This window comes from Balaenoptera borealis (genome assembly GCF_965194805.1).
Source record: "Balaenoptera borealis genome assembly, chromosome: 4".
NCBI classification, from domain to species: domain Eukaryota; kingdom Metazoa; phylum Chordata; class Mammalia; order Artiodactyla; family Balaenopteridae; genus Balaenoptera; species Balaenoptera borealis.
The window spans coordinates 30,123,034-30,136,778 of NC_138861.1; the positions used below are offsets into that span (position 1 = coordinate 30,123,034).

Consider the following 13,745-nt stretch of genomic DNA (forward strand, 5'->3'; position numbering starts at 1 on the left):
ATCCAGACTTCATTATTCCCCCACTGACATCAAAAAGTTCAATTTGGAGGTCCAGTTCTCATCATTGTCTCCAGGCTACAGAGGACAGACAGTACAGAGCTTCTTGTGATTGAATTTCTTAATGCTTAGTGAAGGGAATGTCAGAATACTCTAGAGCAAGGGTCAGCAAACTATAGCCAACAAGCAGAATCCAGCTGGTGGCATATTTGTGTACAGCCTGTAAGCTAAGAATAGTTTTTACATTTTAAAGAGTTATAAGAAAAGGAAAAAGAAGAGGAGGAGAAGAAAAAGAATGAAGAAAAGAAGGAAGGAAGGAAGAAAGGAAGAGAGGGAGAAAGAAAGATAGAATAGGTGAAAGAAGAAAGGAAGGAAGGAATGAAGAAAGAAAGAAAGAAAAAAAAAGAGGGACAAAGAAAGAAAGTGAAGATATCCTATGTGGCCCACAAAGCCTAAAGTATTTATTATCTAGCCCTTTACAGAAAAAATTTGCCTGCTTGACCTCTTTTCACCATCATGGTAGGCAAGTTCTAGCATTGTAATCACATTGATTGTAGGCCATTACAGAGTCCAAGCTTTAATTATACATTCTATCGACTGTTAATGCCACTCAGGTACTGGAGATAACACATTACATTCTGACTGCTGTATGAATATAACCATATTGATGAGTTCAGTTGGCTTCAATCCTCTGTTTTGCCCTCCTTGGTCTAATAACTCTTAAAATCCATTCCGTACATACTTTCCAGACTTATGCTGATATATATTGGCAAGGCCCTGTAATAATTTCTGTGTTTGAAATAGTTTCTCTAGAATATTCCTTTCACTTATGGGACCTAATTTTAGTTATTGATATTAAAGGCAATCAGTGAGGGATGCTGGCATGGTTACTGAGAAAAGTTGACATAGCTTGTAAGGCAATCGCCTCAAGTGAAGTTCCTGAAAACTTTTAATTTTATTTTGTTTTTGTTTATTTGTTTTTACAAGGAGTACAGGTTCACTTGGTTAAAAAAGATCCAGGGACATTTGGAGGGTTTTGCCTGCTACTGGAATTGTAGCTCTGTCTTTGTATGATTGCATGCTCTCTAGGACAGAGAAACCAAATACCAACCCCCTCCATATCTGTAATCCCTATTGCCACCACAGACACTCAATCTCCTAAAACTTTCCCCTCCATTGACACTCCATCCAATTATACCATTATGCCGTTATGGTGCTTCTGCATGCCATAAATTGCCAGTGTACTATTTTCCCTTGATGAGGGCTTGCTTGTGTTCTCCACAACTATGAGAGCAACCCAATTCCAAAATCCATCTTATAGAGTCTATTTCCTGTGGTCACTCCTAGTACCTGTATTTATTAGGATCCCAGCAAGAAACAGTGCCACCATCAAAGATTTTTAACTGAAAAAATTTAATAAAGTGATTATTTATTAAGATGTGCAGGGCTGAAGAACCCAAAGAGGGATAGTGAAGCATTTGAAGAATAAGCAGGAGTCCTTTACTCTGCCAGTGAGGGAAGTGGAGGAAAGATGGTTGCTAGAGATGCATGAAAATTGGAACCACGGAAGAAAGACCACGGAAGAGCCACAAAAGAAAACGGCCACTGCTAAAATTAGAATGGGGGAGTGAGTGACAGGACCGATAAATAACCCTATCATTCCTTTCTTTCACCTTCTGGTGTTCTGATGGTGCTTTCCATTGGAGTGGGCATGGGAGCCTGGGTGATGTAATCCATAGGGAAGAAATCAGTCTGGAGAGATCACAAAAAATATTCAGGTCCTAAGGAGATCATTCTTTTTTTTTTAATATTTTTAAAATAAATTTATTTATTTTTGGCTGCGTTGGGTCTTCGTTGCTGCATGCGGGCTTTCTCCAGTTGCGGTGAGAGGGGCCCACTCTTCACTGCGGTGTGTGCGGGCCTCTCATTGCAGTGGCTCCTCTTGTTGCGGAGCACGGGCTCTAGGCGTGCAGGCTTCAGTAGTTGTGGCATGCAGGCCTCAGCAGTCGTGGCTCGCGGGCTCCAGAGCGCAGGCTCAGTAGTTGTGGCTCACGGGCCTAGTTGTTCTGCAGCATGTGGGATCCTCCCAGACCAGGGCTTGAACCCGTGTCCTCTGCATTGGCAGGTGGATTCCTAACCACTGAGCCACCAGGGAAGTCCCAGGAGATCATTCTTGAGTGTGAATTGGAGAAATGAGAAGCGCCTAAGATACTGTGTGAGATGATACTACTCCCATATTTAATTGATTCTGATAATGTTTTTTTGTTTCAGGCTAGTCAAATTCTCTGAAATCAGAATTCATCTTAAAATTTGTAATATATCATAGTTTATTTGATCACAGTATTCTTTTCTTAGAGGAATATCAAATAATAGGCTGTCTTATGGTCAGTGTTGTCCAATTCAGTAATCTATAGAGTAATGGCAATAAAAGGAGGGAGAGGGTATGGACACTGCAGAAATAGAATTCCATAAATTTGAACTAAGTAAGTTTGAAACATATTAAAACCTCCTTACAGATCTAGTATCTTTTATGTTTTTAATTCTTTAAATGAACTATCAACAATTTGTATTAGTGATAAAAAGTGATAGAGGTGAGAGCTGAACATCTGTAGTTTATATATGAAGGGGTAGGAGGTCTTTGCAAAATAATCCTGTAACAATTAACACCATGCTTTCTTTACAGAAAAGAAGAAAAAATTCTCTTTCAAGGTTGTTCTGTGAAGCATAGAAGCATTTATTTGCATCTTAAAAGGAAAAAGAAAGGGGAAGGTCTGCATTTGTATAAAAATAATTTTTGCTGGTCGTTGTTCTTCACCATAGCTGAAAAGTGTAATCTTAAAATGTGTCGGTACCTTCCTGTATTTGAAAAGAAGAACTAAGTTAATTAACATATATGTTTATAGAGATTTCCCCTGAAGAAGACCCTAAGAAATGGACATGAGTACAAGCAATTTATTTAAAGATGAGTCCATGAAGCACTAGTGAGAGAATTGGGAATGTGAGACAAGAAAGGGAGAAAAGCCGATACTGTGTATATTAATAAGCAGAATAATATGATGAGCAGTTATAATTCAGTACCACTGGGAATCCTCTAATTACTGTGTAGAACAAACCTCAGAACTGTCCCACTGAAGGATGGGGAAGCTGACCTGTTTACACCTTGACTTCCATCCCTCACTGACTGAGGGTTGCCTCCCAGCCCTCCGTGCACTAAATCCCCAGCACTTCTGAGCTGCCAGGCAGGCACACGGGCTGAGGAAGCTCCCTCAGCTCCAGAGAAAGTCCTCAGGCAGCAGAGCAGAGGTTGGAAGTGGTCAGTGTGCTTAAGAGCTGAGCATCAAGGTGAAGCTAGTGGGCCAGGAAGATGTGGGTTGTGTATCAGCAGTATCTGCTACACGGAAATATACAGAAAACACCTGGTACTTTTTGCCACTATGAATAAGTGAAATTAATCAACTTTTCTGGAGGAGAAATATGAGTTATAGTGTATTTTGCTACCTTAATACCTTTGGAAAATCCTCAGTTTTGTTCCCCTGTTGTACTAGTTAGAGTACAAATTAGAGTATAAGACCAATTCAGTTATACTTACTATATAATTTGAGTAATGATATATATTTGTGTGTGATTAGATCAAGATTAATGTTCATGTTATCACTACTGACTCCATTATGGCTATAACTCATTTCTTTGTAATTTTGTTTTTTCTGCACTTTGGTTACCAGTTAGAAAAATACAATGTTGAAAACGTGCATCATGCCATTTTTCTCCATTATGCACAAACATGGGTAAGAGGTGGGATCTTATTCAAAAAGAAGAAAATCTGCCATTTCGAGCTGTGCATGTATAATAGGAAGGATTTGGATTTATGGCCAGTCTCATTCTTTTGGCAATATGTAGTATAATTTATTCTCATAACAAAAACAATTATTGATATCAATTATTAATACACATTTTCTTCAAGCTTGGAGACTTGTTCAGTATTTTGTAAGATAAATAAATAAGGCATCATTATGGAATCTGAAAGAACACTTTATAGTAGTTAGATCTATTTTGCTCCTACCATTGTAGTATAAGCTGTCCTTTATGTTGCTAGACTTGAGATTTACATTTTAAATAATTTATTTGCAGACCTTAATGGCATCTTCAATAGCAATTTCCCTTTATCTTGATGACGCTTTCCAGGAATGAACATTTTGTGCTTCTATATTTCAGGTTCATCCTTTATTGTTTCCTTTCACAGCCTGTAAAATCTGGCCAACATTAATGACAGTAACCCTCCTTAAACAAGTAGAATAATGATTTAGGTTTGATTTAGTTCAAGTGTATAAAACAAGTGCATTGCAAGGCCAGTAGGCTCCTCTTGAGAAATCATAGAGAACTACTGTTGAGTCTACAATGTAAATGTTACTCAAGGACAAGCTATTTTCTAGAATAAGGCCCCTTTATTAACTTTTTGTGTTTTGACTCAACATGGTTTCATACAACAAGATTGGAAGGTTAACATAAAGACCAATTACTATCTTCATAACCGTGACAAGTTAATCAATGTGATCATCAGTAAAATAAAAATAACAAGGCCAACTCCGTACAGTTTTATGAATATTAAACGAAGTAATGCATGTTAAATGCTTAGGAACATACCTGGTACATGGAACATCTCAATAAATAATATTTGAGAAAATTAAAGAGTAAAAACCTGAGATCATTTAATCCATAGAAAAGAAAGGGCTAACATTTAATGCTAGTCTTAGTTTCTGAAAACTGTCAAACAGGAGTTTACTAAGTACAAGTCAAATATAAATTTTAAAGGAAGGCACAATTTCAGCACAAGAAAAAATGGCCATAGAGTATTGCGAGAGACTTCCTGTCTAATTTTCTTGGGAAGTTTTGAAAGATGGGTTATGATTGTCTTTAGAATTGATTTCCTGTGGTTGTCTTCCTATGGTAGTGTGATATCCAACCATGTAATGTGGCGGTATTCATTCTGTACTTCAACACATCCTCGTAGCCTAATGTATAGTTTTATTGATTTAGGTTTCAGAGTCAGGAAGGAAGTTCTGTGAGTTCTTCATAGACAACGATACTCTTGGAGTATATGGTTTATTTCCTCTTTTTTCCTTGATGGGAAACCAGAGTCCTAGTGAGCTTTCACATACTTTGCATACTTGATTTTAACTCGTAGGCTGCTTAATAGAGACTAATCTAGTTCATATCACTGCAAAGAATCTATTTTAATCTTTTAGATAATGTTATTGTGTCCTCTACTGTTAGAGGTTAAAAGTACAGACTGTAGGGTCAGACTGCCTGCATTGGAGTCCTAATCCCGGTACTGATTCAGTTTTCCCATCTGTAAAATAAGAGTAACATTAGTACCTTAAAAGGGTAAATTTTGAGAATTAAGTGAAATAATATGTATAAAACAGCAAGAGTCCTAGTTTATTTTAAGCACTCAATAGTTTATTATTAGTTTTATATTTACCCTAATTATTCTATAATTAAACAGCAGCTTACTCTGGCTATATGTAATATAAGGAAAACTCTTCCTCTGCTGTTCCTCAAACATAAAAATATTGCATTATGATACTATGTTTGTGTTTGTTCAATAACTATTTATTTATCATTGAGGCTAGGTGAAACACTACATAGAGAATAGCAGAAATATGCCGATGATTCCTACACAACTTGTGTATGATTCCCATATGTTTTCTGCCAGATATTTTTTCTCATTCTGTATATGTAAATCTATTTTTAAATTTTTGTTGAATATCTGTTCAAAAATTGTGCTAGGCATTGTGTAGGAATCAGTGAGTTGAAAGAGGAAACATCTTCCTTGGGGATACTATTTATATCATGAGAAAAGATATAGATAATTCAATAAAAATGCAAAAGCTCTCAAAATCATTGTGGCGTTAATTGCTACATCAGTGGTATAGAAAATACATGCTCTATATCCAGAGTGAGAAAGATAAGTGTGGAATGTAAGAGTTTTGGTGTTTTGTTCTTTGTACTCATGATAATACCTTACAAACTAAATTTTTAAGAATGGTTACTTTGTTTTATACAGTAATACAATTTTACAACAAAAATATAAGCTATATGGAAGAGTAAGAAAAAAGGAAATCATACCTCTCTCAAAATTTTATCTCTCACAAACAACTGTTGCTAACAGTCAATGGAACTATGGTGTATTTTGAGTAGATGGGCAGGATTATTTAAAAGTGAGAATTACTCTATGTGCTCTTTTTTAAATAAAATAAAGTAATGTAAAGTAAAACCAAAGGACATTCATTTTCAGATAAAAATTTTTTTACTCAGAATACTTTCCAAGTTTATTATTGCTTAAGAAAGATGATGATACAAAAAATAGTAGAAGAATTGAGTCACTTTTTATTCAAATTTAGGCAGTGTTAAATAGCTGAATTCTATGAAAGATGGTGTTAGTGCTTTATACTTTCTCCTCCGCAAATACTCAGTTTTCCCATTCTATGGATACTTTCATTTCCTCAAGATTTTTAACATTTGCATTTTGTAGTGCCATCATAATCCCCTTGATACTTAGTCTTTGATCCATATGTATATGTATTCAACTTACCATGTGTTCTTTTTTCCAAAGTTTTTACATTTTCATTTTGCTTACTTTGGTTCTTCTATTTGCTGACTGGTTTTTTTTCTTTATTTAAATTTTGATTATAGTTACACAGGCATATTGAACAATGATAAAACACCTATAATGAAAATCAGCAGTTCTCTGCTCTCCCCCTCCCCAAACACAATTCCATTCCCTCTGGGAAACTTAAGAACCTTCATTATTTCAAATTTTGTTGTTGTTGTTCTAGTCCATGTTTCTAAAAGATACATTTATACTACTATTTCTTGATTTACTAATTCTAACTATTATCTATTGTCTTCTGTAATATGCTGGATAAGGATTTCAATCTATTAGTCTATCAGACTCTTTCCTTGTTCTCCAGTATATTTAAGTCTCAACTTGTAGTTAAGTCATTAATCATATTTTACATTATTATGATTGTCTTAGTTCATTTAGGCTGCTTTAACAGGATACCATAGACTTGGTGGCCTAAACAATAAAATATTTATTTCTCACAGTTCTGGAAGCTGAGGTCACGGTGCCAGCAGGTCAAATTCTGGTGAGGTCCCTCTTCTGGGTTGCAGATGGCTGACTTCTTTCTGTGACCTCACGTGGCAGGAAGTGCAAGGGAGCTCTCTGGAGCGTCTTTTATAGGGGCACTAATTCCATTCACGAGGGCTCCACCTTCATGACCTCATCACCTCCCATTGGCCCACCTCCTAATACCATCACACTGGAGGTTATGATTTCAACATATGGAATTTGGGGGAGGACATAAATATCCAGTCCATACAATGTACACATTTACACTGTTGATCCAAATAGTATATAATGATCCTGCTTTCTTTTTTGTTTTGCTTTGCTTTGTTTTTCTGCAATTAATTTTTCTTCTTTCTTTTGTAATTTACATGTAAAAGATTATAATGTACCTATCTTTAAGTTTTTTCAAAATGTCCAGTCAGAACTGTCAAACTTCTGTTAGCATTTTTTCTCAAGTTTTCAAATATATGATACAATCTTACGATTGTTTTATTTTCTTTGGATCTCCCTCCCAAAATGCTCCATTCATCTATTATAAGTCCCTATGCCTCCTGAATAGCTACCATCCTGAAACTTCCTTTTTTCTTTTGATATTTTAATTTACTTTTTAATTGCCATATAATTTACATGCACAATCTAAGATATACAGCTGAACAGATTTTTATATATGTATACTTTGTGTAACAACCACTCAGATCAAGATATAGAACATTTTCAGAACCCCAGCAGGCTCCCTTTTATCTGCTTCCATTCATTAATCCCACTCCCAAATATTCTGATCTGTATTGCCATGAATTTTTTTTTCTATTTTTGAACATTTTATAAATACAATCCTTCAGTATATACTTTTTCTTCTTTCAGTCAACATTACATCTTTGGATTCATCCATGTTGCATGTAGCAGTGGTTCATTCTTTTTTATTGCTGTGCAATATTCTGTAGTATGAATACACTATAAAATTATTTTTGTAAGATCTGTTTTATAATTTATTATAATATGCCTTTGAAATTGCTCTGAAAAAATCTACCAACCTAATATTTTTCTCCTCTTGAATGACTTGCTTTTCTTTCCTAGATATATGAAGAGGTTTTATAATAATCGTTAAACCAAGTGAAATTTAATCAAGATGTTTTCTCTAACATTTTTTCCATAGAATTGGTTCATTTTTCATCCATATTTTAAGGATTTAAAAAATTATATTTTAAAACTTTTAATGCATCTTTTGTTCTCTTCTACTTCAGGTTTTTGGATTATCTTTATATTGAATCTTTTCCTTTTTTGGCTCTTATCCATATATATCAGATTTTTCACCAATTGCTTTAATTTTGTTCTCTCTTTTTGTGTTTACTATGAAAATATGAAGCTTTACTTTGAGGCCAGAAATGAAAATATTATCTGTGTCTAATCTAGTCATTGCTTTTTCTAATTTTTTATCTGGGCAATGGTATTGCTTTGGCTCTCAACTTGTCTTTTTATCTATTTATTGTACCCTTTCAAATGATTCTTTTAAAAATATCAAATCAACATGTCTTTAAACTTTGGTTTTATTTAATCAATGGTTTTTTAATACTGTGTGGGACTTTTCTTGTGTTTTTCTTCCCTGCTTATGATTTCTGCTAGTCTTTTCATGCTGTGTTACTTTCATTATTATGATGATCATATTATTACTGTTAATTTTGTTGTCATCGTCTCTTTCAATAACTATGAATTTGTATTGCTAATCCTTTCATCTTGCTCATGATTCTCTTAGCTCAGTCTAGGCTTTCTATTTGCTTAATATTGTGTGGGTAAATTATTCCTTAAATTCCCCTCCCTAATTGCTACTTTTTATTTTCCCTCCAAGTTGTAGTTTGAGAGACAAAATCTACATTCTAGTCAGTTGTTATGGCCTGAGAGAAAAGAGGAGGAGAAGGAAGATCTGTGAGTGTGACTCTCAAGTTGGAGGTGGTGGACTGTAGTCTCTAATGGGACCTTGTCTGCAAGGCCCCTCTCCAATGCCCAGGGATGCTCTTGAGTTCCTGTGCAATTTGACTGGCTTTACTGACTCAGCCTTGAGCCTTGGCTTGTTTAGGATTCAGCCTTTCCCGCTTCTGCAGACACCCCCGATCAGTTTCCAGCTGGGGAAGAGATTCATGACCACCCTGGCGGTTTTGGTGGTTTAAAAGTTTTTTCATCAGTGCTGGTTTAGGGTAGGAGATAGGTTTAGGATTAGTACTGCCTCACCAGAACCTCCGATTTATTTCATCAACAACAACTTTTTAGTTTATGGCATGAGATAATACCCCCTTAATTTGGTTTTTGCTATTGAATTTTGTTCTTTTAAAAAATTTTTATTTTGTTGGTTTTCTGGACATGGAGTTATGTAATCTGTCTTGATGTACCCATCTTTACCTGGAAGAAGGATTTTAAAATCCTTTAATGTAAATTGTCTTATTTCTTCTCAGAATAATCTGATTCATTAGGTAGGGCTTATTTTTTTTTTTAAACCTTCATTTAGTTGGTGAAGAAACGATGGCTGAAAGGAATTAAGTGCCATAATCTAGGTAAAATTTTGTGGTTACTGGCAGAGCCATGCCTAGTAGCCCAGCATCCCTAATCCCACAGAATATTCTTTCCATTCTGTCTCAAGGCCTCTCATTTATTTCCATTGAGCTTCCTAGATTAACATTTGTGCAGTGAGTACCGTGTACCCTTGCACAGAGCATGAACTCTGTGTTGCATCTGAAGGATTACTTTACTCCCATAGGATTCTGATGGGGATAATATGAATTATATTATTGGTCTCTGGTATAAGCAAATTAATATATTCCCTAAAGAGTACATTTAATTCTTTGAAAAATAATAATATAACCTGCTGTTAGCATGTCAAATATATGAAAATTAATTTATTATTTTCTCCTTTCCAGAAAATGCAAAAGACATCATCATGATATATGAAGAAGATGCTGAAGAATGGGCTCTGTACTTGAGAGAAGTTTTTTCACATGTTGTGAAAAGGGAAGCAATCCTGTTATATCGCTTGGAGAATTATTCTCTTCGGGATTTGGAATTGCTAAATTTAAACTCTTACAAGTGTAAACTTTTGATATTATCAAATAGCCTGCTTCAAAACCTATCTTCAAAGAAATGTCAGTTTCTAGAAAACATACTGCATTCGCCAGAAAGTGTGGTTACTCTGCTGTGTGGGATGAAGAGTTCAGATCATCTTTACAAATTATTAAATATCTCCGGAGGCGGATGGGAGATCTCAACTGAGCAGGAGCCTGAAGACTACATCTCTGTAATCAAGAGTATCGTATTCAGAGGTAGTGTTGCCAAACTTTATTTGTTTGTTTTTATTTACTTATTTTTATAATAAAAAATCGGAAGTTTTTTTGAATCAATGAATATCTGATGTTGGGATTAAAAAAAAGAAAAATGAAAGCCAACTTTATTTAATGGTATGTTACACTTTCCTTGAAATGCATGAAGGTTCTTAATTTTTAGCTTTATTCCAGCCAAGGCTTATCAGTTGTTCAAAAAATGGTTTAAAATTATATTTCTTAGGGCAGCCTGTATGAGATCATACTTGGTAGAACAAATATGGTATGCTAGGTTATATGTCAGTTTGGTTCTGGAAACTGATTTCTTAGTTAAGTAGTGAGGCTTGAGTTAATGTTGTCTACCCTAGTATTGGTACCAGTCAGTAGCAGTCCAAGGTTTGAAGGTCTGAGTTATTATAGAACTGTAGAATTTCCCTTGTGCCGATAATTGTATGATATCATTACTGTGGTATGATATACTGTTATTTTCATTAATTTTAAATAACAAATTTCGTTTTAATCATTGAAGCATTACGTTAAAGGGCAGAACACAGGGACCTGTTCATTAATTAATTACAGTTTCATGTCATAGTCAAAACTCTGAAGCTTCCTAGTGTTAAAGCTTCTCCCTCCCCCAGGGCTTCAGCCTTGGTGTGGGAGGGGTGCTGTGCTCAGCTGCTTGCCTGGTTTTCTCACCTTGCCTCTTGCCTTTAACTTCCAGGGTTCCAGCTACGGTTTCCTCTCCCACAGAAAAGAGGTGGGGTTCTTATCTTCTCCTGGCCATGTCACATATGAAGTGCTGGCTCTTTTTCTTGGAGCATGTTTCTGGGCTCTGTGGAAATCCCCTCATTCCCTGGGGGTGTCTCACCTGCAGTTCCTTAATGAGACAAACGTTTCCTCCTCTAAGCTCCTAGCTGTGGTGGTCCACCCCATATAGAGTCTTAATATTAATATTAACAGCTTCTTCATGTGTCTCTTTTGATCAAAGTCACTCAGATATCTCCCTTCTGGCCCTTTCTCACACCTGGCCTACATCTGTCTGTAAAATCATTCGTTTTTCTTCTGTCGTGACAAACTCGGGGCACACAAGCCATTCCCAATAGAGCCACCACCATCCTGCCCTCAGAGCAGCAATGCACCACAGCCTCTTGCCTTTAGTCATTTCCAAGCATGGGTCTAGCATGAGTCTTGGTGTCCTGTAAAGCCAGAGAACACCTGTCAGTCCCAAAGGCTCTGCTGGAAACCCTTGTCCCTCTGCTTGAGGATGATGATATCCCTCAGTCTTCCCTGTGGAGGATGGTGGGACTCACAGCACATCAGCAACTCTCTTTAAAAAATCTTCTCCCTATTCTCCAGCATTCCAGCCTCTTCAAATTCAATACTTCTTAAGCCTTGTTTTGGTTCTCTATTGTTACATAGCAAGTTACCTTAAACTTTAGCACCTTCAGACAATGATGCTATCACAGTGTCTATGGCCGAGGAATCTAGGAGCAGCTTAGCTGGGAGGTTCTGGATCAGGGTATCTCCAGAGGTTGTGGTCAAGCTGTCTGGAGCTATAATCCGCTGAAGCTTCCAGTGTTCACTTGGGGAAGATTTGCTTCCAACAGGAGCTTACATTGTTGTCAAGTTTGTTATTGTTTTTTAACCAACTCTTGGATGAAAGTCGCCTCTAGTAGATTCCTGAGGAAAAGCAATGTTTCTGAAATCTTGCATCTTCCAAAGTGTTTGTCTCTTGTCTTATACTTGAAGTGCAGTTTGACCGAGGACCATGTTGCTCTTCTTTCTTCTAGCATTGTAGAATTTAGGGAATTCTTATTTGCCTGGCAGACTGAAGGATTCTTCATTTATATGTGAAGTCTAGTGACTTCACTAGAGTGTTATCCTTGTGCTGACTGTTCAGGACTGTGTTGCCCAGGGATGTGGTTACTTTTTTGTTTTTATTTTCCTTTCTTTTGGGGGGTCTTTTCCCCAAGATGTAGATTCAGTATTCTTTTATTTCAGGAACAATTTCTTGACTCATATCTTTAAATGTTTGCTCTTTCTTATTATTATGGTTTTCTTTTTCAGGGATTCCTTTTACATGTATGTTGGATTTATTTTTGTCTGTAATACGCTCTACAATTTCTCTCTAATTCTTTTTGATTCTTTATCAATATCCATTTACTTAGCTTGTATTTATCATTTCAATCCTTGCTACTTTCTTGTGCTTTCAGTACTCTCTCTTCCCCTGTATTATTTCAAATTTCTCCTTCATTTTTATGTTGCTTTTACTTTTTTGTGTTGTAACATTTGGTTGAGCCCTGGAAGCTTACAATGCATTTCTTGTTCTTGTCTTACCAACCTCACCTTGACACCCTGTATTTCTGCAGTACATAATTGCTTCAAAAAGGTAATTGCAATGCATTACATTTAAAAAATTCACAGTGAAATGTTTGGTCACAATTTTTCACTTCTTTTATGGCAATATGTTTTTAGTATGTGATTCTTTATGTGTAATTGGTTTTCTCTCTTTCTCTCTCCTAGCATCTTTATATAGATCCTGTGCTGGTCCAGTTTTTCTTTTGTATCGCTGAACAAAGTGAGTTTTTCTTGGTCTAGCTAAGGGAGTTAGAAAATGTGGGTTTTGTTGTTTGTTCTTTTTTTTTCTCCCCCCACAATGAAAGACTTTACTTCTCTGTTTGTTTTCACAGATAATAGACTACTTTCTACACATATGTCTTCTCTATATAGTTCCTCATTTAGCCTCACTTTTTCTGCTTTTTGGAACCAAACCACTTCCATAGATGCTTCTACCTGAAACTATTGCATCATGTCTACGGTATAAAAAGGCATGGCCCCTAGCCTTAGTGAAAGCTATGTTTGTTAGTTCTTTTTGAAATCTGATTTTGGAACCATTCTTTTGACCTGGAGGTCTAAGAGTTCACTGTTTACCATTTTCAATAAATAGGACATTTGCATAATTGTTTCTCATTCTCTATGTTTTGGGATGATTTGCAGGAATAAAAAAGGGGAAATGTTGACTCTACACTATAATTTTCAAACTGGCAGTCGTCTAGTTTCCAATCATCTCTGTTATTTTTTATTTTTGTTTAGTATTCCACAAGTACATTGAGTTAGTTTTTTTGGTTGCAAATGAAAAATGTTACAATTGGAAATTATAGACAATTTATTACAGTAAAATGCACATAAGATACAAGTAATTTCATGTTAATTGTCTCCCCTGAAACAGAGGAGCACTAAAAATTTGTGGCAAAATTTTGAGTGATTCTCCACAGCCATCATTTTTATTTCCTTGAAGAATTCAAATTTTATTGGCC

At 35.8% G+C, this 13,745-nt stretch overlaps 1 protein-coding gene across 8 annotated transcripts in view; it reads left to right on the forward strand.

Annotated features, from left to right (window-relative positions):
• The window catches only part of BANK1 (B cell scaffold protein with ankyrin repeats 1), a 485,507-nt gene that overhangs the window by 196,556 nt on the left and 275,206 nt on the right, over positions 1 to 13,745 (forward strand). For all 8 annotated transcript variants that reach the window (XM_082390995.1, XM_082390996.1, XM_082390989.1 and 5 more), the window contains exon 2: positions 10,033 to 10,431. In XM_082390995.1, the coding sequence (XP_082247121.1) occupies positions 10,053 to 10,431 (379 nt within the window). In that variant the 5' untranslated portion in view covers positions 10,033 to 10,052. The remainder of the gene's footprint in view (positions 1 to 10,032; positions 10,432 to 13,745) is intronic.